Below are 24700 nucleotides of genomic sequence, written 5' to 3'. Positions count from 1 at the left end.
CGCGACCTTGATACGGCAGCCACGAGTGCTGTACTGGAACCTGTACAGCACTCGAGTGCTGTACTGGAGCCTGTACAGCACTCGTGGCTGCCGTATCAAGGTCGCGAAGTGGGGCCGTGGCAGTTTCCGATAAGATTTTACAGTCTGACGATAGTTTATGGATTTGTAGTTTTAGCCTGACGATGTCCACTATGGACAAATGGTGAATACTGTTATTCTGAAGAAGGTAGGATTATCCCGACTGAAACCTAGGTAAATTCTAGGTAAACGATGAAACTGAGGCTGTTGATTATTAAAATTAAAATTAACATTGTAATTCCGTCAGACACAGAAAAGGAAGTAGAAGAACACTTGAACGGAGTGGACAGTGTCTTGAAAGGAGGGTATAAGTGAACATGCTGAGGGAATTCGATTAGGAAATAAGACTGTTAAAGTACTTGATGAGTTTTTGCTATTTGGGGAGCAAAACAACTCATGATGGTCGAAGTAGAGAGGATATAAAATGTAGACCGGCAATGGTAAGGAAAGCGTTCGTGAAGAAATGAAATTGTCTACAGTCTATTTGGGGAGCAAAATAACTCATGATGGTCGAAGTAGAGAGGATATAAAATGTAGACCGGCAATGGTAAGGAAAGCGTTCGTGAAGAAATGAAATTTGTGAACATCGAGTATTGATTTAAGTGTCAGGAAGCCCTTTCTGAAAGTATTTGTGTGGAGTGTAGCCACGTATGGAAGTGAAACATGGACGATAAATAGTTTGGACAAGAAGAGAATAGAAGCTTTCGAAATGTGGTGCTACAGAAGAATGCTGAAGATTAGATGGGTAAATCACATAACTAATGAGGAGGTATTTGATAGAATTGGAGAGAAGAGAAATTTGTGGCACAACTTGACTAGAAGAAGGGATCGGTTGGTAGGACATGTTCTGAGGCATCAAGGGAACATCAATTTAGTATTGGAGGGCAGTGTGGAGGGTAAAAATCGTAGAGGGAGACCAAGAGATGAATACACTAAGCAGATTCAGAAGGATGTAGGTTGCTGTAGGTACTGGGAGATGAAGAAGCTTGCACAGGATAGAGTAGCATGGAGAGCTGCATCAAACCAGTCTCTAGACTGAAGACCACAACAACAATAACGCTAGTATAATTATGCGCCGCAATACTTACAGTCTGTTGGTGATCTGGTTGGTCACACGCACTTTGTCGCCCGGGAAGCTGCTGTATGTAGCGGAGACGCAACGGGCTCCTGCCTCCGTCACGGCGAACATGCGCTCCGCCTCGTACCACGTGCCCATGTACTGTACATAAAGCCACTTCGTCAGAATACAGATCTCTGCATGATTTTTGTCAGTATTTTCTAACTCCAATAGGCAGTCTGTGTAATAGATATGCATAACTAATTTTACTTATTTATCTATTTATATTGTCTAGCAAGGTTAATGCCTTCAGAACTTCTCTTACATCTAATCAAGCATCCTTAGAGATCCTCTTTACATTTTGCGGCGTGTATAGTAAATGAGTCAAGCAAAATAATAACAATAATGGCAATAGTTATCGTAAAGAACACATTTATTGCAGCAATGTCAATCCGATTAACATAGTGATAAGTACAATTTGCTCATCAAAACGTTCGTGTTAATGGGAGCAGTGACACGCGACCAAAACAACATGCAGCCAGTTGTAAAAATAAAAAGTGATTAGGTCTTTTTAAAGATCTAATTTTGATAATCAGTCACAGCTGTTCTTAGACGCTATGTCTGAACTTCTTTACTCGCATCTAAGCAATAAAAAACCACTTGCTAACTTTAAACATCACTGAAAACCTCAATGTGTCTATTGCTGTCCCCTGTCCATTGCTTTACAGGAGCCAAGGTATTTCTTGCTGTCTATTCTAAACATATACTCAATACATATACCGAAATACTGTCTGTGGGACTCCGATGGTAATGACTACTCGTGTACTGCGCTGAAATTTGTGTGTTGTTGCGGATGTGCATGGAAACTAACAGCAGGAAAAAGATGAAACTTGGTAATGGTTCTTGGCCGGTTCTTGCATTACACTGCGATGACGCTATGATAGCTTCCACATACTTTCATCCCGTGGCACATTGTGAAGGGGTTTGGAATTTAAATAACGACACACAATCTAGGGCTCATAAATTGCGCACGACCACTTTCCTTTCGCCTACCAGACAAATACTAGGGGTGAACATTTGTTGTACCATTATTACAGACGTATATCATTAACGTCGATTTACAACAGGGTTTTGGAATACATACTGTGTTCGAACATCAAAACTTACGTCAAAGAAAACGATTTGTTGACAAACAGCCAACACGGATTCAGAAAATAACGTTCTTGTGAAACGCAACTAGTTCTTCATTCTCACGAAATAATGGTGTTGAATTGATTTCATGTTTTTAGATTTCCAGAAGTTTCCGACACCGTTCCTCACAAGCGACTTCTAATCGAATTGCGTTCCTGTGGAGTGTCGTCTCAGTTGTGCGACTAGACTCGTGATTTCCTGTCAGAAAGGTTACAGTTTACAGTAACAGACGGAAAGTCATAGGGTGAAATATAAGCAACATCTGGCGTTCTCCAAAGAGACGTTATAGGCCCTCTGTCGTTCCTGATCTACATAAACGATTTAGGAGACAATCTGAGCAGCCCTTTTAGATTGTTTGTAGATGCTTCAGTCATTTACCGTCCTGTAATGTCATAATATGATGAAAATCAATTACAGAATGATTGAGACAAGAGAGCTGAATGGTGCGAAAAGTGGCTGTTGACTCTGACTGAGGAAAAAAGTGAAATCATTCACATGAGAGCTAAAAGGATTTTTCTAAATTTCGGTTATTCTATAAATCACACAAATCGAAAGGCTGTGAATTCAATTGAATGCTTTGGGATTACAGTTACGAATAATTCAATTCTAGCGAGGCCACAGATAATGTTGTAGGGAAAGTAATCCAAAGACCGCATTTTATTGGGAGAACGCATAGAAAATGCACCAAGTCTAATAAAGAGACTGTTTACAGCTCGCTTGTCCGCCTTCTTCTGGGGTACTGCTGTTAGGTGTGGCATCCGCATTACATAGGATTAACGGAGGACGTCGAGCAAGTTCAGAAAAGGGCAGAGTGGTTTGTACTATCGTAAAATAGGACAGACGGATATGATACGTGAATCGGGGTCGCAGTCATTGCGGCGGGGTCTCTTCATTACATTTCAATCACCAACTTTTTAATAATCATAATAACATAAATCAGAGCTTACTCGGAAAGATTTAAGTAATCGTTTTTCTCGTGCAGTATTGGAGAGTGGAAAGGTAGACAAATAGCCTGAAAGTGGTTCGATAAACCCTCTACCAGGAAATTAACTGCAGATTCCATAGTAATCATGTAGATGTAGCTGATGTAAGTGACTAGAACTGGCAGCTTCCGGCGGTGCTAAATCGCACAGTAGCCAGTGTAAGAGAGCCGTGGTAAAAATTGCTGTTTTGAAGAGCGCGCCGCAGCGCGTAGTGTGAAGCAGTCGCCCTCCGTTTCTAGCGGTGGCGCCGCTGTGGCAATCGCAGCTCTGGTGTCTCCCTCTGGTGGGAAAGGGGAAAGGTTGCCTGTTCACGTGCATTTAAGGGGCGCTATGAGTTCGCCAGTAGGTCAGTCTGGGCCAGTCTCTCGTCCTCAGCTTCCTAGTCTGTCTCTCGTCCGCATTTGTTAGGCAGTTAATGTCTGTCTGTCGTTCGGAGTGCTAGTATGTCTGTCGTTCGGACCAACCTTTAAAGCCGGCAAAATGAGAGTCTTTCCACTCCACCAGTAAGAGAACTCAGCGAGTGGCCGCCCGGTCGGAGTTTAGTTCCTACATCTGAGTCTGCGCGTTAGGCAGCCAGTGTGCTCGAGTTTGCTCAGGCAATGATCATTGTCGGTTGGATCGATCGGTTTGTCGGTCGCGCACTGAGACAGAAGAAGACTTGTCCGTCTTGAGCGTCGGCGCATGTGAGGTCGCCACGTGAGTCCAGTGGGCTGCGGCGTATAGCGAGAGGTAGTGACTTCGTGGTCGACTCGAGAGCAACAGGAGTCAACCCACGACATCAGTCTGGCCGGTGAGAGCTGCGACGCCGTGAGACGGGAGATTGGCGCGCCTTCCTGCGTCCGTTGAAGCGGCTGCAGCGGACGGGTCGGGAGAGCGATTTGGGGGTGCTGCGCCAGGTCTTCTCGAGAAATCGCAGTTTATTAGAAGTGATTGGTGATATGTTGTTTGATTTACTCTTGTTAAATTCTACTTGTTTTCTTGGTGAGGTCACCAGCCGTTTTGCTTTGGGGTCGTCCCACCATTCTTCTCCGCTTGCCCACCCGCGGGAAGGTGGTTGTTTATCAGTTGGTTGGTCTGTTTTTCCCTTGTGGAGTAGGGGTGGGTTAGAGCAACCTGCGGTTCGGGTTGTCTGGTAATCTCCCTATCAATCTACAGTACGTTAGTAGCTGCCTCTGTCATGTTTGACGGATTTTGTGTGTTAACGAATTTATTGCTTGGAGTGTAACGGCCTAATACCTGAAATATGTTTTGATCTTTGGAAACTTTGATATTATTGCCTATGATGTTGAGAGGCGTTATCTATGTACTGCAGAGCATCTTAACATTTGTTTGGCCAGCCTTGTAGAAGTTTATATAAGATTGCATTTCATGAGCTTTTATTTAAATGATAATTTTAGTATATAAAGTTGCCACCCTTTCACCGTAAGACTTTCTTAGAAGTTAAAATCAAGTTGCACCTTCGGTGGCAAGGTTAATATTTTAATTGCTAGTGTTTTTAACCATTTCTATCCCTCCTACGGGGGATGCATAGTTTGAGTGCTTGTGTAAATTGTTAAACCTCTTAGTTTAAGGTTATCTGGTGTGTTACAGATTTGCACCAGTGTAGTCATTCAGAGGCTGTTGTAAGCGGTCGTAACTATGACCGTGTCAAAAGAGAGCGGCTAGGTTCTCTGCCCGAAAGCTCATACAGTAAAAACTTGTTTCTTTCTTCCTCTGAATAAATTGTAACTTTGATATTTAGAGGGTGCTTTCTGATTATAATTTTAAATCTGTTTCTTTAAAAGAAATGCTTTTAGGCACTATTAAAGTGAATAAAATTCCCATTTGTTAAAAGGAATTTGGTTGTGATTTCATCAGTTACTCCCTGGCAACTACTTCAATGCTTACATAGTATGATTAAATGTGTTAATATTCTTGATGAATCGCTACTAAATAAAATAAATTCTTAAGAATACAGGGCGTTACAAAAAGGTACGACCAAACTTTAAGGAAACATTCCTCACACACAAAGAAACAAAATATGTTATGTGGACATGTGTCCGGAAACGCTTATTTTCCATGTTAGAGCTCATTTTATTACTTCTCTTCAAATCACATTAATCATGGAATGGAAACACACAGCAACAGAACGTACCAGCGTGACTTCAAACACTTTGTTACAGGAAATGTTCAAAATGTCCTCCGTTAGCGAGGATACATGCATCCACCTTCCGTCGCACGAAATCCCTGATGCGCTGATGCAGCCCTGGAGAATGGCGTATTGTATCACAGCCGTCCACAATACGAGCACGAAGAGTCTCTACATTTGGTACCGGGGTTGCGTAGACAAGAGCTTTCAAATGCCCCCATAAATGAAAGTCAAGAGCGTTGAGGCCAGGAGAGCGTGGAGGCCATGGAATTGGTCCGCCTCTATCAGTCCATCGGTCACCGAATCTGTTGTTGAGAAGCGTACGAACACTTCGAGTGAAATATGCAGGAGCTCCATCGTGCATTAACCACATGTTGTGTCGTACTTGTAAAGGCACATGTTCTAGCAGCACAGGTAGAGTATTCCGTATGAAATCATGATAACGTGCTCCATTGAGCGTAGGTGGAAGAACATGGGGCCCAATCAAGACATCACCAACAATGCCTGCCCAAACGTTCACAGAAAATCTGTGTTGATGACGTGATTGCACAATTGCGTGCGGATTCTCGTCAGCCCACACATGTTGATTGTGAAAATTTAGAATTTGATCACGTTGGAATGAAGCCTCATCCGTAAAGAGAACATTTGCACTGAAATGAGGATTGACACATTGTTGGATGAACCATACGCAGAAGTGTACCCGTGGAGGCCAATCAGCTGCTGATAGTGCCTGCACACGCTGTACATGGTACGGAAACAACTGGTTCTCCCGTAGCACTCTCCATACAGTGACGTGGTCAACGTTACCTGGTACAGCAGCAACTTCTCTGACATTAGGGTTATCGTCAACTGCACGAAGAATTGCCTCGTCCATTGCAAGTGTCCTCGTCGTTCTAGGTCTTCCCCAGTCGCGAGTCATTGGCTGGAATGTTCCGTGTTCCCTAAGACGCCGATCAATTGCTTCGAACGTCTTCCTGTCGGGACACCTTCGTTCTGGAAATCTGTCTCGATACAAACGTACCGCGCCACGCCTAATCCATACATCAAATGGGCAACTGCCAACTCCGCATTTGTAAACATTGCCCTAACTGCAAACCACGTTCGTGACGAACACTAACCTGTTGATGTTACGTACTAATGTGCTTGATGCTAGTACTGTAGAGCAATGAGTCGCATGTCAACACAAGCACCGATGTCAACATTACCTTCCTTCAATTGGGCCAACTGGTGGTGAATCGAGGAAGTACAGTACATACTCACGAAACTAAAATGAGCTCTAACATGGAAATTAAGCGTTTCCGGACACATGTCGACATAATATCTTTTCTTTATTTGTGTGTGAGGAATGTTTCCTGAAAGTTCGGCCGTACCTTTTTGTAACACCCTGTATACTTTGAAAATAAATCACGGATCAGTAAGCTTCGACTGTTTCTGGCGCTACCAGATCTGCAGAGCTGTCCATTACCTGACAGGTGTCAAAACCATGGGATCGTTTTTGAGGCGGCACCCACCTTGGAGAGGTCGAAGTTGGTCATGGGCTGGTAAACCGGACAGCCGCCAAAGCCGGGCACTTGGCCTGCCGCCAGCGACAGCGTCGCCGCCAGACACAAGGCCCACGAGTATCTCATGCCGGAGTCGAGCTGCAACAACAACACGGGCCTTAAGACTACTGGGTTTAGAGAAACGCATACACGCCGCTGTTCAGCCTTATTCTCACGCTCCTTCACGTGCAGCAGACAGAAGCCAAGTGATACATTTATCCATGCTGTGATATGTTCTCTGTACCGGATTTTTGTGAATTGTGAATACTGGTTTATTAGTCTCATAACGTACATAATCTGAATCATTTGATTCAGGTACAGGAGACACGTCAAAATTTTGGTAAAGTTTTACCATATACATACAACACCTGATTTTAACAAATGGTACCATGACAATAATACAATTTAAAAATACACATACAATAAAAAACTAACAAATAATTACAACAACTGATTTTAACAAATGGTATCATAATAATAATACAATTTTATTACACATAGAATAAAAGACTAACAATTAATTACCCCTTGCTCAAATTATCATGTCATCCTCTACGAACTCTTCTACTGAATAGTAGCATTTCTCCCACAGAATCTGCTGTAGCCTTATTTTTAGATTCTCTGGCTTCATATTAAATATATTTTTGCGCATTAGCTTGTCATATATTGTCATCCCCATATACTGTGGAGTTCATGCATATAATTTCAAATGGTGTGTGGGTAACATAAAATTATTTTTATTTCTTGTGTTGTATGTGTGGTTAAAATGATTTTCCTCAAACAATTTTTGTCTTCTGTGCACAAAAATTATGATTTCATAAATGTGTATGGAGGGAACTGTTAGGATTTGCAGGTTCCGAAATAATGGGCGACAAGTTTCTGTTTGTTGTGCACTACACATGTATATTATAATTTTCTTTTGCAGTTTCAGTATTCGAGATACACTACTTGAATTTCCCCAGAAAATGATACCATACCTAATGACAGATTCAAAATAACTATGATATGCTATTTTTCGTGTACTCATGTCAATAGAGTTTGCTAGTATTTGCATTGCAAATGCAAAGCTGCTTAGTTTATTTTATAGGAACTCAATATGTGTACTCCAGTTTAAGTTGTTGTCCACATTTAGTCCTAGGAATTTGACTGTGTTAACTTCTTCCATAGGATGATTGTGATGATGTATTTTAAGATCCACACATATCGAATGTTTGGTTTTCAAATGTACCATATTGGTTTTTGCAATGTTCATTTGCAAGCCATTTAACTGGAACCAGTTTTCTAGAGTACCCATTGTGCTCACAATGGAACTCTGAATTTTTTCTGCATCATCTTCAATTAAAACAGAAGTATCGTCCGCAAACAGAACTGACGGGGAATTTATATTTATGGGCAAGTCATTTACATAGAAATATATTTTTGCCCATTAGCTTGTTATATATTGTCATCCCCATATACTGTGGAGTTCGTGCATATAATTTCAAATGATGTGTGGGTAACATAAAATGTTCTACTGGTATCTTCTACATAAACTACCTGTTGTTGGTGTTCCTGCTTTCTGGTAGCAATTACAATGCAGCACATGTGATGGAAGATACGCAGGACAGAGCAGTGGAACATGCGACACCCAGTACAAAGAACATATGAGAACAGGGAAATATGAGACAAGCCGCTCAACTTTTGCAGAAAATTTAAGAGAAGATAATCATAGACCTAATGCAAGGGAGGATGACATGACAATGGTTAGAATAAATAACGAAAGACGCCTCATAACCTTACAAGAAAATTACCGCATTCACAAAACAAAAGCTCAATGAAATATACTGCTACTTGACCAAGTTAACATGTCTAACTGCTCACTGTTTACACTCATTGATTATATAATAGAGATTAATCCCAATGGCTGACCACAAAATCCAATTTCTTTCCCAAGAACATAAATGAATGAAAAAATAAATTAGTAAAAAAAAGAAAAAAGAAAACAGGAAAACGGAAAGTAAAAGTCCACACGCGCACACACACACACAGGCAGACAGACAAGAGTCACAAAAAAAGGTGCACATTGATTTCCGCGGTTGTTACTGAAACTTCCCCTTTGAACAATTATACAGGACTGTGCTTAAACTGACACACAATATTTTGTTAGTGCAACGCAATCTGACTTTCAAAATTCCCTACAAAAGAATGGCCCTGACTAACATTAAACTATACCTTTCACAAATCACTTACCTCACAAAAATCTTCGCTGCTCAAGCTACTGCAATACAGCGAGCGCCACTACTGCCAGCTAAATAAAAGATTCAAACTATGGAAGGCACTAACTACTGATAGGGATAGTTAGCAAATGAAAGATATTAATAGAGAACAAACAATGTATTTACCTTGATATCATCATGTATAAATATAGCAGTTCATGGCAAATTACAAATCTCCGCCATCTCTCTCCCCACATCCACCACTGCTGGCGGCTCACCTCCAACTGCGCAACGCTACGCGCTGTTCACATCCAGCTGCCGCTGCCCAACACTACAATGGCAGACAACAATGCAAAGCAGCCACAGACTGCACACCGCACAGCCAGTGATTTTCATATTGAGCGCTACGTAACGTTGCCAATAAGAAAACATAAACAGCCTACTTACATAGAGAAAACATAAACAGCCTACTTACATTACGAGCAGTGTTGCTAGTCTGTTAGCCTGACAACTCAATGGAAACGTCGCAGTCGTTGGTTCTTAAGTGAAGGTCGCCGGCCACTGCGTTGGCCGTGGAGATAGAGGATAACTGAAATTTGGTATTCGCGGCACACTCTTGACACTTTCGGAATAGCCGAGCGGTTCTCGGCGCTACAATCTGGAACCGCGCGACCGCTACGGTCGCAGGTTCGAATCCTGCCTCGGGCATGAATGTGTGTGATGTCCTTAGGTTAGTTAGGTTTAAGTAGTTCTAAGTTCTAGGCGACTGATGACCTCAGAAGTTATGTCCCATGGTGCTCAGAGCCATTTGAACCATTTTGAACTCTCGGAATAGCGAATTCCCTTGGGGTATCTGAAATGGAGTGTCCCATGCGCCTACCTCCAACTACCCTTCTGCGTTCAAAGTCGATTAATTCTCCTCACTCGGCCATAACCACTTCGGAAACCTTGTTCCCTGAATCACCTGAGTTGAAATGGCAGTTCTGCCAATGCACTGTGGTTTTATACCTTGTGTTTGAGATTCTACCGCCATCTGTATACTTGCAATCACTGTCCCACGACTTTTGTGAACTCAGTGTATGGCATTCCTTTGGCAGGCAGTGTCAGATCTGATACCGCATACCATACTTTGTCGTGGCGGGTGTATCAAATTTGCGTTTCTGGTCACTGGCTACATCAACGACAGCTTGAAATTCATAGGTCGAGGAAGACACTACCGTACTACCTCAAGTAAAACACTCGTAACGAAGTGCAGTTTACGTCAGTCTTCAGACTGATTCTTCTCTTTTTTGTTGGCTCCAGGGTTGCTGAAGAATGCCAACGAATCACGTACAAGAATGGAGCTAGTGCGGACAATGCTCTTCCAGGAGCCGGGAACTGGGAGGAAAACCTCGTTGGGTGTGCTGCTGGCGCTCCAGTTACAGCTGCGGGGTCGCGCGAGTGCCTGGCAGGAAAAGCTGTCGGAAGCGGTCAACGACACGGTGCACGGCTCGGCGCGGTGTGTTCTGGGAAGATGCGTGACCCGCGTGTGGCAGAGGGCGCGTCGCGCCGCGTCCCGTTAGCTGGCTGGAACTCTGCCTCTCACACCTCGCTAGCTGGATACTGTAGCGGCCGAGGCGCTCCGGCTGCCAGCAGAGGTGGCCGCGCTCCTACTCTCACTCGTAGCGAACACGTCGTCCGTTCCCACAGATTTCCTCACAACGCTCATAAGGAAATTACAGAACAGAAAAAAAAACGAAAGGAAAAAATTACCAATAATTGGTTTCAGAGATGCCACAGCCAGTCTCATTTTGGATGAGAACGAAGTAGAACTTTTCGAAAGACTTCAGTGTCCATTTACTACATAGGAAAACAGACGCGTAGAAAATGAAAATGAATACCGAGAAGCAATCATTGGAACTGATGGGATTTTATTCACGCTGAACACTGTATGTGACCATAGTCACAGGACCACGTAACGAAGTACAAATTATCATTTAGAATAATTTCAGTATTTTGTATAGCATCAATGGTAACACAACCTTCCTATGAATAAGACTTGATATGCTCCAACAAAATTTAGCGTTCAACTAAAAAAGTTTTATTTTTGAACCTTTCTGTAGTTAAAAGCGTCGCAAACTAATATAATATTTAGTTCAAGCTAATGGAACTCAAATAATTTTTTAGGTATTTCATTGAAACAAGAAACAGTGAGCAAATAAGACGGTTGGTGCTGCTTACTTCCAACAGTCTGTTTTACGTACGTCACGTGGCATGCTCCAGCTTCATTCTGTTTCTCACTTTTTCTTGCCACTATGGCTACCAAATACGTTTTATACCTCTAAGTTGTGGCGAATTGAATCAGTATTTTTAAGGATTTTTCCTATGCTGATGGACAGTCCCAATAAACTTTTCGCGGAATTGTTTCCAATTCTATATTTATCAATATTTATCATCTGTAAGTTTTCCTACTAGAACCCAAGAAGTTGTAATGTGGATTGAATACCGTCAACTCAAAGCACTTCTTCGTTCGTTGAAATTAGGAATTAATTTTTTGCTTTTTCAAACTAGGAGTCTATTTCTGATTACAAATGTAGACATAATTCACTTTTGAATCAGCATTTTTTTTTTTTTTATTTATTTATTTATTTATTTTTTTTTTTTTTTTTTTTTTTTTTTTGCTTGCATCGAGCATCATTGCCAGTTCTGGAAATACCGAAATGTCATCTGCTACGCAATATATACTGCAAGATTAAGCCTGTTTATTTCTCCAGAGAGTCAGTAATACCTAGAAATTTAAAAAACAAATGTATTACATGTTATTTTGGCATGTTATATCTTCCCAGTAACAAACCATGAATCTAACAAACCATGAATCCATACACCACTCCCCTCATTGTCAAACAGTTGTTCATCGCCGGTAGCTGAGTGGTCAGCGCGACGGAATGTCATACCTAACGGCCCGGCTTCGATTCCCGTCTGGGTCGGAGATTTTCTCCACTCAGGGACTGGGTGTTGTGTTGTCCTAATCATCATCATTTCATCCCCATCGACACACAAGTCGCCGAAGTGGCGTCAACTCGAAAGACTTGTACCAGGTGAACGGTCTACCCGACGGGAGGCCCTAGCGACACGGCATTTACATTTACATCAAACAGTTAAAAAATTTGTACAAATTGCGCATCTTACCAATTCAGTTTCCCAAGGTGAAAGATTGTCAATGCCAAACGTAGCAGTTCTTGACCAATATTTGCCGCAAGAACAGAAGAATATTTCAGTCATCTGCTTCTTTCACTCATGAAACAAACTAAAATGCGTTGAACAGCTAGTGAATTCGATATTTCTCATTCCTTTGGCATCGAGTGTTCGTTGGGTCTGTCAACGAGCAAATAACTGAGTGGTAAACGTGAACGACGACACGGTCAATCCACACAGGGCACGTCGCGGTAAGATAGAGGTCAGAGGTGGTAAGTTTTGTTCAAATGAAACTCCATGTTCCAGAGACCTTTTAGAGCCACTAATATATGATGTATATATGCATACTGATGCGACAAATGAAAATTTTTATCAAGGCCAGGATTCGAACCCAGGTCGTGTGCTCACATGACAGATACGCTAACCACTACGCCACCCTGGCACAGTGCCTTTGCACACTGCACCCTCTAGCCCATCACGCGTCCCTCCTCAGTCCGAATCCCCATTCACTGCTCAGCAAACTTGGTATTTCCCCTAAACTCAAACAGCATTGGAGAGGCTCTCAAACTGTAACGGAATATCACCTCAGCATCGAACGAAACGGGATATCCCATCTGAAGCCCAGGCATAGGTGCTTTAATTAAATGAACAGGAGACATAGGTTAGAATCTCGGCGATTGTACAAATTTTCATTCATCGTTTCAGTCTGCATGTACACATGTAAGTTTTGTTGTCATCACTGATCGCTAGCGAATTTTGAATAGTACTGTTCATGCATTAGTTTCATAGCCTGTGCCTGCACCTAAATCGCGTAATGCGATAATTCTAGTTATTGGTTAACTATCTAATAAATAACCAGTCTGACGGGATAGTAATGATAGATATTTTTAAAAGTAATTTGGTCTCCTGACTGAATCGAAACTTAATTTCTTCATTTTTGCCGCTCAAAGTATTTCATTTTATTCTGCATGGGAAATGACCCAGCTGTAGTTACGACACACTGTTATATTCGAGACTAGAGGCTGTCATAGTGGTGTCACATATAATGTTCGGTATAGCTATCTAGCTATTTCCGCCTGTTGTCAGGCGATCTCCTCAAAGCTGCAGACCGTCCAAGTTGCTTAACGGAGGACAAACAGGTATGGCGTTAGCGGTGGTCTAGCGAGACAGCGTACACTTTAGAGAGCTTGCTTAGTAATTTCTTCACGCGATGACTTTCTTACGGCAGGAAGCATGTCTCCTTGACGTTACAGGAATGCCAAAAGATTGGGCTGGCTGATGTTCTGCATGCAACATATGCGCTCCGTCTTCAGGCCACAAGTGGCCCATCGGGACCATCCGACCGCCGTGTCATCCTCGGCTGAGGATGCGGATAGGAGGGGCGTGTGGTCAGCACACTGCTCTCTCGGTCGTTGTGAAGGTTTTCTTTGACCGGAGCCGCTACTATTCGGTCGAGTAGCTCGTCACTTGGCATCACGAGACTGAGTGCACTCCGAAAAATGGCAACAGCACATAGCGACCCGGATGGTCACCCATCCAAGTGCCGGCCACCCCCGACAGCACTTAACTTCAGTGATCTGACGGGAACCGGTGTATCCACTGCGGCAAGGCCGTTGCCACATGCTACATATACACTTCACTATTTTATAAAAGGAACTAAGATGATGTCTGCGTACACCGTCCTTAGCTCACTGGCATCGACATTGACTCACAGTCCCCACCTCGCGTCCAACGTGCATTCCATCTCCTGCAAGCCCACTATGACAGTTATCTCTTCTTGAGTTCATCTCACATCTGGACGTCGTCCTGACACGTTTACATTGATTACTAGGCCAGTACGATGCCCAACACAACGGATCACATTTTCAACACGTCATAGGCAATTATTTTCAATCGCAGTAGATCCTAGTTCGTTCACAAGACGATTGTTTGAACGACATACATCAGTGCCTTATACAAATGTGTCTACGTCACGTTGAGAGGTGTCCCCTTCTCGTTTCCCACCAAGGTATACAGATGTGTCTGTGAAATCCCTAATGCGTTCAGATTCGATAGCACTTCATCCTCGTGTAGCGTCATGAAGACGATTCGAATCTTGATAGAGGAAAAAAATGTTGTTACCCTTTATCGAGGTAACATAACTCAGTTCATGCTCATCTAGTGTGCCAACGTCGTAGCTAATCCCCGTAGTGTTTCTTTCGTGAGAGGCTGTGAGTTTTCTGAAGGAGATTCGGTGATTCATCCGGTTGATACATGACGATACCTTGGTGCTATTCGAGAGATGTTGACTGTGTCTGTGCTGAGTTTCATTGCCTCTCATCATTACTAACAACACAAATATGGTAGTATATTTCACAAAGCTGCCATTGCTGTCATCCAAGCTAACAGATACGCACGTGAAACTTCATTACACATGGTAAATCTTCCGATGACAACATCCCTGGATTATTCTATTGCGCTCCACGATCACTGACGAGGTTTGGATTACCTTGAAATGATACAGAAGTCAAAGCCGACAGTAATAAAGAATGGTAGAACGTCAGCGACTTGTTTAATATCAGAACTAGGTATGACGCGAAGGAATCAATTTGTGTAAAATGCTAATGTGTACGGATGGTCGAAGATAGCCAGGTATTAGAGGTATATTGGCGCATATGGAAGACATTTCTCACAGTAACAACCATACAAGGAAATCAAATACTAATAGAGAATTGAAAAAGAAGTTTCAAAAATTTTACAGCTGGAGCCCAGCAATGTATTGGAGTGAAATGTGGACAGTGGGAAAATCAGAAAGAAGAGACAGGATGCATGCGGAACGTGACGTCACAGAAGGACGTTAAAGAGGGCAATGAATGTGGCATTTGGAATTACTGCAAATAATAAGGTAGTAAGGATTATTTTAAAATACCTTTATCAGAGGTAAGGATTGACTTCTGCGGTGTGTTGAAGCATCGAAGAACAGATAACTTCGCACTGAAAGGAGTAGTAAAAAGTAAAAATTGTAGGGACATAAAATGGTTAAACTAGTGATAATGTGGTGAAAGTCGTGAATGCCGTCTTAGGAATGGTCTTGAGTAACTGGTTTGACGATGTCCTCCTCTGCTATCTAGATGACCCAGAAATGTGAAACACGTTGATAATTTTTAAGTGCTTAAAATCTATTGTGCTGTATTTGTAATATGGATCGTTATGAGAGTGAAGGGATGGGAGAGTTTTTCTAAACATTTGCTGCCTTTAAAAAAAACTGAAAAAAAAAACACAACTACTTGTACAAAAAGCAGAGTGTCATGATCTGTTCCACTGTGCACATTGAATGATGCGTAATCTTCATTTCATCTAGAGCTAATCAAAATAGACAGTTATCGTTGATGCCTGTAACAATGTTGTGAAAGCCGCTGCGATCAGGTAGACCGACGGAGTCAATGGGGTACAAACAAACGCAGGCTTTCACGCTGCCTGTTCCACTGTCCCGGCGGTTTTAGTAATGCATTCTCACACAGACATGCAGACACAAACACACATAAAACATGCTTATCTGGTGTCAGCACCATTCTTCAGTCGTGAGATCACATATTTTGACAACAGCATCTCACTCATCACCGATGTGATAATCCGCTGTAAGCATATTATATGTACTGGAGGGGTTCCAGCTTTCCCTGCCATTAGCTGTCTGGCTATTGAGTTTGTAGCACTGCTGGTTCTTCGTTGTTTCCTCAGACACGTATCAAAATTAAATTTGGGTCATACGGAATTTTCAAAGCAGTAGGAAATGCAATTAAATAATGTTGTGTTAGCTTAACATGATATATATTCTACGTGGCTCCCCCTATCAGTATGAATACGATGACGAAATAGCGTACAAACAAGTAAAATGAAATACTTGACTGAAGCATAAATAAACTGAAATACCTATGGCGTTAGTGTCAGAGTACTGACTTTATGTGAGAAGATTAGGGAAAAGCTCGGTTGTGTCATTGTTGAGTTAACACTCCCAGAATTCGTTTCATGTGATTCAGTAAAACAACAGGATCGCTAAATCCCGATACCTGGAGTGGTATAGAGCTATCTTCTCCCAGGTACAGAATCTTATTCCTGTTTCCAAATATTAAAAGCAAAATGCTATGGACATGAAATGTTTATCAGACAAATCTCTGGCTTTAACGAATGATGAGGAATTTCCTTAGAACGAGAAATGAGCTGAAGTAAATTCCGCACAATCTGACAAGTCAGAGATGCATATTGTTCAGTCACTGAAAGTGTTATTAAAGAACGTTTGAGACTGGTGTTTCATCTAGGGACAAAAAACGTTCAAGCGTGCTTGAATGCGAATTTATACCGTTGATCTTGAGAAAATATTAGTTCACATTACTGATACTAAGCGTATAACATGTCATTAACTAAGTAAAAAAAGTTTTCAGACAATACGCTGCTAGAGAAAGGATAGTCATGCGGTAAAACGGTGATAGCGATTTGCTAAAATGTTCGCATTCTTTATTTAAACGAAGGAGTGAAAGCCTTAGAAATCTGACTGCTTTGGTATTGTGTGGTGATAGTATGATACTGGTATCTCCGGTGTGATTGCATATTCTTTGCTGTTTTATTCAAAAAGCTTAACATGCTTTACGTATGCACCGACAACTTGATGAAATACTAAGACAATTCAAATATTATGTAAGATCTTATGAAAAGACAACTTTTTCGTTGTAAAACAGAATTTAAATTTATGAACGATATTCGATGGATAAAATCAGGCTAACTACTTTCATTGTTTAGTGACATTGCCTAAAGAAATAACAGCCTAGGAAAGTTTTTTCACACAGGTTGATTTAGACGGTCCTTCCATGTAACTGATTAAAGTGTGACAATGGTTGAGACAGTAGACACATTATGCGTCGAATAGTATTTAAATAACACAAAAGGCATCTTGATTCAGTTTTCTGGGGTTTTCCCGAATTATTTCTCGAAAAATCTGGAATGGTTCCTTGAAGGCAGTCACTGGCCTCTGCCTCGGTCCTCCTTTTGTATGTTCGACGAAATCAGTTGGTAAGGGTGTTCCTCTGGTAGTCAAAATCTGTTTTTGAATCAACGTCCGCCAGACTATTGTGACTTGTAGGTTTCACTACCGGTGCGGTTTAATTGAACAGTGAAATGGTAAAACTTGCGCTGTACTCCCTTGAGATTTCGTAACTTATGTACAATATGTGTACATAATACCCACCAGAATAATCATTAGATGCTTGTCCCTCATTTAATATATGAATTTACCATGAAGTACGTTAAATATGGCTAAGTTCGTAAAATATGGCTAAGTTCGGAAAATATGGCACAGTGTGTTAAATAAAGGGAGACCACAGGTATCAAGCTAAACTATAGATCAGTCCGTTACCACCACCTTTATTCCGCATTCACGATAGGTGTTTTCGCCATCTCATAATCAAATGCCACCTTGAACCTAACCTGGACCTCGGGCTGCAATGGAGATTAGACACCATAATCATGATTTCAGGCAAGGAATGGAGGTGGGAATGGTGAGAGGGGGAAGGCGAACAATTCGCTATAGCCAGTGAAAGACAGTACAAAAATATTTTGTAGACGGTGCTGGACGGGGTTAACGAAGGTTAAAAATACATCGTATAATTTTGTGATACACACTGTAGTTCTATATTTTTATTAAAGCCATTCTATTTCGATCATCAATCAGAACCCGAGAATGATGAGATTCATGATCTAAATCGATCGTCCTCAGTAGAAATAAAGAAGTACAGGTATGTTCCATACGATGCAATTTTTATCTTCGAAAACACTCAATACAAGTTTGTATTCGACAACAGAACCAGATGAGGAGCCGCAGTTGATAGAACCTTGGAATCGACTACGAAAAGGATGAAAAGAAATATCGAAGACTGTTGTTTCACGTTTCGTCGACGATGAGGTCATTAGAGACAAAGCACAAACTTGGTGGGAAAAGATATGACAGAAAATCAATCAACTGTGTGCATTACAAGAGAAGCACACAGTTAGTCGCATTTTTTGTATTAGAGAAATGATGGGAAAGGTATACGAGGATGGCCATGCACAGTAATGAGCACTGCTTCTCCAGAATACATGTACAGTACCATAAACCAGAGAACGCCTTTCCTAATAGGATAGTGACCGAATTCTCACGTTTAAGTTGCCTATTACTATCGCTACATTGCTTCACTTGACTGTCTTTGTCATTCGTATGCTGCAAACTAAAACTAAAGGGATATCTCGGATATAGCGACCTTCTACATAAGAACCAGTATGGAATCTGAAAATATCGGTTGTGCGATACCCAACTCGCACTTATGTCATATGACGTGCTGAAAGCCATGCATCAAGGTAGCCAGTTAGTTGTAGTCTAGACTTCCAAAAATCATTTGACTTGGCCGACAACACCAACGTTTTTCAGCGAAAGTACCATCATATGGGGTTTCAGAATAATTTTTTTTGGGCGGTTTGGTAGGGAGAATGCAGCATGTTATCTTGGATGGAGAGTCATAGATGGAGATAAGTAGAAGTAATTTCGGACGCGCATAATTGATTCGTATTCAGTCAAATGTAGGTAAGACTTAAAAGTGGCGCAAAGATGGATAACTTCCTTTAAGTGTTCAGGTTATAAAGTTGTGCCCCTCGCAAAAGGCAGAAATGTGATATCCTATGAGTGCAGTATCCATGAGTCACAACTGGAATCAATCAACACATTTAGATAGCTGGATGACATGAAACGGAATGATCACGTAGACTCAGTCGTAAGTAAAGCAAGTGACAGACTTCTTCATTAGTAGAAAGACACTGATTACAAAAGACTACTATGACTCACCCTAGAGCTTTGCACAAGAGGGTTGGATCCGAATTAAATAGGACGAACAGAGGATATTGAACGTATACACCTAAATTCTGTGTGAAATCCTGCTCTCACCCCTGTCAAAAAACAAGAGTTTCAGAGACATTGCTACCTCGCCCGCATATTATTGATAATCACTATCGATATCTTCGAAGACCGGCCATCTTTTTGACTGATGGCGCTAGAGGTTACAGTGTGTGTGTGTGTGTGTGTGTGTGTGTGCGTGCGTGTGTGTGTGTGTGTGTATTTGTTTGTTTGTTATCTTTCCGGTTATGATCTGCATACCAAAATTTTAAATTCCCTTACATCGTGATTCATTGCTGCAGTTGTGCCTTGATGTCTTGAAAAAGATGGGTGTGGCCCTGTCGAAATATCGGCGGTTGTGCAAAACACCACCCGCTTGCATTCCCGTAAGTTATTTGAATATGTTATACGCCGGGAGAAACTCAGGTTTCAGATATACATGGATTGTTTGACCCACAGGTGATGGAAAATCTGAAGTGCAAACAAGTTCAAGATATATGTTAAAGCCTGCTTACATATCTTCAAGAACAAATACTACATGAGGTTCCTATAATAGTATTACAGGCCGCTACGTGTTATTGGCGCCAGGAACACGAAGACAAGATCAGAATAATTCGGCGCTCACGGAGCGTTTTGAGCAATTATTCTTCCTGCTCTCCAAAGACAAATGGAGCGGGAGGAAACCTCAACACGTCGTACAATGAGAAGTCCCGTCCGAAATGCACGCCGCAGTGGTTTTGCAGACTAGAGCTGAAGAGCGTGTTCACTTAGCCCCCCTTCCCGCCACCCACCAGCCAATCTTTGTTCAGATAATATGGAAGTCAGTCTTTGTCAGAAGTGCGCATATAGTGCTCTGAACCCTTCCGCTGCGTGCTGCTTTAACCATTTTGTTTCCGTCGGTCGTAGGCAGTCCGGTAATAGTGTACGGCAGCCAATCAGGATCGCTGAATCTAATGATTTCTTTTGGCGGAAGATGCGAATTGATTTGTTTTCGATATGAAAAGCGAGAAGAAAACTAGACGTGCTGACAGACTAACCTGCGGCCTTGATTAGCTCGAAATGTTACAGTCTGGATGTGTGTTGGCGAAGGCAACGAGTGTGAGTGAAAGAAAACTAATTGTGCTAACAGATTTGTTATAGCGAAGGCTGTAATCTGATAGTTTCGTTTTAAGTTGGGGAATGTAACGACGGTGATCGGGACAATACGATTCTAGTAATAAAGTGAGTGTAAAGTACCCCGAGATATACGTACGTAATTGTAATAACGTACTTGCACGTCTTAATTCAGATTTTGCCGAAAATGCCACCGTTGTGGTTAAATTCTAACGTACTAAAGCAAAATATGAGCTCTTCATTTACAAACAATAGAAAATTGCCAACGATCATTCTGATTTGCTACCGAGTCACTATTCGTCATGTTCACTTCTTATCATTCATTACGCCAACAGTTATCAACTGCAGCACTTAACGGATGGGTCGGGTGCACCATAAGTGTGCTTCTATCCCGTATGTAGTTACTTCGACGTCAATAGGCCGTTAAACTCTTACGATTCTTCACTGTACTGCAGTCTAGGGTTTAGCGCTCTAGGAATTACTGCGATTAATACTCCAACTCCGAGGTCTCCTTTAGGATTAAGGTAAGGTATGAATTATCCGCCAGATACTATGTTAAATCGGGCTCCCAGAATTGGATTTCGTAAACCGACTTCCCAATACCGCTCCTGGTTGGTGATTCAAACACTCCCAAATCGATTCTTGATATCCGGTTCTAGTTGCCTGTTTTCCTCTTCCACAACAGATTTTCTACCCCATGTAAACGGACATTAGTTTCTGAAACCTGCTGGGTTGCCATGTTACATGCTGTTTTCAAAATTTCTCAGCTAATCCTGACGGAGGGACCCTTCGTTCAGTGATGGAGAAGTGGAAACATTAGACCGATCATGAAGCTGTCAACGTATAACACACTGAGGTGACCAAAGTGATGGGACAGCGATATGTGCCCGCATCTCGTGGTCGTGCGGTAGCGTTCTCGCTTCCCACGCCCGGGTTCCCGGGTTCGATTCCCGGCGGGGTCAGGGATTTTCTCTGCCTCGTGATGGCTGGGTGTTGTGTGATGTCCTTAGGTTAGTTAGGTTTAAGTAGTTCTAAGTTCTAGGGGACTGATGACCATAGATGTTAAGTCCCATAGTGCTCTGAGCCATTTGAACCATTTTGAACAGCGATATGTAAATATACAGATGTCTATAGCATCGCGTAGAGAAGGTATAAAAGGTACTCAAGTGATTTCATGTGAAAAGGTTTTCGACGTGATTATGGCCACACGACGGAAATTAACAGACTTTGAACGCGGAATGGTATTTGGAGCTACATACATTAGACATTCCACTTAGGAAATCGCTGGGGAATTCAGAGGTCCACAGTGTCAAGAGTGTGCTGAGAATACCAAATTTCTGCCATTCCTCTCACCGCGGACAACGCAGACGCCAACGTTCTCCAATTAACGACCGCGAGCAGCGGAGTTTAAGTTGAGTCGTCAGTGCTAACAGACAAGCAACACTGTGTGAAATAACCGCACAAATCAATGTGAGACGTATGATGGACGTATCCGTTAGGACAGCGCGGCAAAATGTGACGTTAATGAGGTACAGGAGTACACCACCGACGCGAGTGCCTTTTCTAACAGCACATCGTGTGCAGCGCCTCTCCAAGGCTTTCGACCGCATTGGTTGGACCATAGACGATTGGAAAACTGTCACCTGTCCGATAGTCCCGATTTCAGTTGACGAAAGCTAATGGCAGGGTCCGAGTGTGGCGCAGACCCCACGAAGTCATGGACCCAAGTTATCAACGAGGCTCTATGCAAGCTGTTGGTGGCTCCATAATGGTGTGGTCTGTGTTTACGTGGAACGGACTGGGTCCTCTGTTCCAGGTGAACCGATCATTGACTGTAAATGGTTACGTTCAGCTACCTGGAGACTGTTTTCAGCCATTCGTGTACTTCCTGTTCCCAAACAACGATACGCCATGTCACCAGGCCAAAAGTATTCGTGACTGGTTTGAAGAAAATTCTGGACAGTCCCAGAGGATGATTTGACCAACCAGATCGACCGACATGAATCACTGAACATTTAAGGGACGTAAGTAAAAGGTCAGTTTGTGCAAAAATCGTGCACCGGCAACGCTTTCGGAATTGTGCTTGGCTATAGAGGCAGCATGGCTCAATATTTCCGCAGGGGACTTACAACGACTTCTTAAGTCCATGTCAAGTCGAGCTACTGCACTACGCCGGACAAAAGGAGGTCCGACACGAAGGGGGTATTCCATGAATTTTGTCACATCGGCGTACTTAAAAGAAGGGAAACAGTGAGCCACTCACTGAAGTAGAAACTGGGACAACCGTTTTCTAGACGCTGTAGTGCCCTGGTCTAGCAAAACCGCACCAGGCCTTAACACATAACACGACGGTTTCCGTAATTCGGTTTTCGTCTTCCGGAAGGCCTTTCGCATGTAACCGTAGTGAGAGAGCGACAGTCAAAGATGTGAATGGCGCCGCACTCACCTGTTTGTGTGATTGGAGAGCGGCCAGCTGCGCCCGATACTGGTAGTGGCTTGTGGATGGCGTCCGCAGCGGAGTGGAGTGCCGCCGAGTCGGCCGGCGTGTCTTTTATAGAGCGCCGCCGCCGCTGCCGCTGCCGGCGCTGCGGCCGCCTCGGTCTCAGCGGGTGGGTGGGGCGCGGGCGATGCCCCGGCGGCGGCTCCAGTCGCCATTGTCGCCGATGCAGCGGATCCGCTTCAACATCTTCCAGCAGCGAACGGTGCTGCCGCCAGACGCAGCCGTAAGGCTGTCTCTATGATCCTGACCCTCATGTGGCTACCGCTTCCGCGAAATGAAGGCGGCCGAGTACCAAGCCAATCTAACGGCGGTACACTTCTTTTACCTTAGACAGTACAACATAATACAGGGGGTGGACAAGAAACATGGAAACACCAAGACCACAACACACTGCCGTGGCTAACGATGAGTAGGAGAGCTTTTAGCATTCAAAACAGCTTCCAGTTGTCTCGGAATCGACAAATCCTGTGTGGTTTACTGCAAAATTGTGGCAAGTTCAGGTAACGAATATGGAGATAAATAGCATTCACGCTCCCTTCTCTCCAAAGTAGACTACAGAGGTTCAATAATATTGAGTTCTGGTGACAGTTGTCGCCATGGGAGATGCCACAATTGATCTTCGTCCTCACAGAATCAATCCTGGACAATGGGAGCTGTCTGAACGGGAGCCCTGTCGCCCCAGAACACAGCGTCACCACTGGCGAACAAAATTTGTAACATGGTGGTGACGTGATCAGCAAAAATTGGCCAAGTGCAGTACGACTTGCGCACTGATGGTTCCGTACGAATTTAATTGTGCACGTAGACACTTCATGCATCTCGAGAATCTCAGCAATTTTTGCCTGTTATCTATCTTGATACTGGATAGATAGCGGTTTAGGAAATTCCAAGACCGTATGAAAGTTTCTACGGTAGTTCCTCATACCACTTCGGACATACAATAACAAACAAACCGATGACTTCAGTTAATATATGTAGAGAGAAAGGATTAATAAAACATTTCTTATTTACTTACTAAAATATTACTACAACATACGTTTGATATTTGCGTGCAGTAATGCTTGTCCACTATGCTTTTGACGGGTGATGAATGCAATGTACGTTCATACGGCAAAAGATATTTTTTATGTCATATAATTATAATTTGACAAGTTTCAGACTTTTTACTTTACTTCTACTATGAAAAATTGCCTCTTGCCAAATTTCAAGAGTGTAGGTGAACGGAAAAAAACCTGTAGATTCTGGTGAGTGAATTTTCGAGTATCAACGTGTGTGCATAAATGGACGTATCTTTTGATTGCATAGCCTTAGAAACTAAATATTTTACATTGCCAAGGTACTACAGACCTTGGTATCTACATAAATTTCCACTTGCTCACGAGAAAAAGGGTTCTTAACAGTCAGACAGACAAACAGATAGAGACGAACAACAAAGCGATTCTGTAAGGGTTCCGTTTTTACAGATTAAGGCACGGAGGTCCAAAAATGATCATTGGTAATAATCATGGGGCCGATGGAATACCATGATATAGCTGCCTGCCCAAATTATCACCGAGCCCCCACCATGTTTCACCCTTGGGACACAAACCACACCACAAGTTAGAAAATAGTGTGAAACAGGCTCAACCGGCCAAGTGACTGCCTCCCGTTTCTCCAAGTCCAGGTTTCATGGCTTCGGCACCACGTTTTTCTGTTACGGGCACTTGCATCACTGATGAATGACTTTGGAATTCAAGGTCACTCTGCGATTAACAGCCTATGAAGCTCTCTTTATTTTATTTTGAAGCTCGCAGGGTTCGCGAGTGCAACATTCGGTTCTGCAGAGACTTTTTCATCTGTCGTCTTCAT

General features: G+C 42.6%; 1 protein-coding gene across 1 annotated transcript in view; it reads right to left on the bottom strand.

Moving 5' to 3' along the window:
- Positions 1–22871, bottom strand: part of LOC124548538 (apolipoprotein D-like) — a gene marked incomplete at its 3' end in the record, with an annotated part of 35907 nt that extends 13036 nt beyond the window's left edge. Inside the window, exons 1-3 of the mRNA XM_047125182.1 lie at positions 22799–22871; positions 6949–7077; positions 1167–1297 (exon numbers count right to left, since the gene is read on the bottom strand). Of these exons, the coding sequence (XP_046981138.1) occupies positions 1167–1297; positions 6949–7065 (248 nt within the window). The remainder of the gene's footprint in view (positions 1–1166; positions 1298–6948; positions 7078–22798) is intronic.
- Between the last annotated feature and the right edge of the window lie 1829 nt (positions 22872–24700).

This window comes from Schistocerca americana, chromosome 1, assembly GCF_021461395.2.
Source record: "Schistocerca americana isolate TAMUIC-IGC-003095 chromosome 1, iqSchAmer2.1, whole genome shotgun sequence".
Lineage (NCBI taxonomy): Eukaryota > Metazoa > Arthropoda > Insecta > Orthoptera > Acrididae > Schistocerca > Schistocerca americana.
The sequence above is the reverse complement of the archived record's forward strand: the minus strand, read 5'-3'. Positions and strand labels throughout refer to the sequence as shown.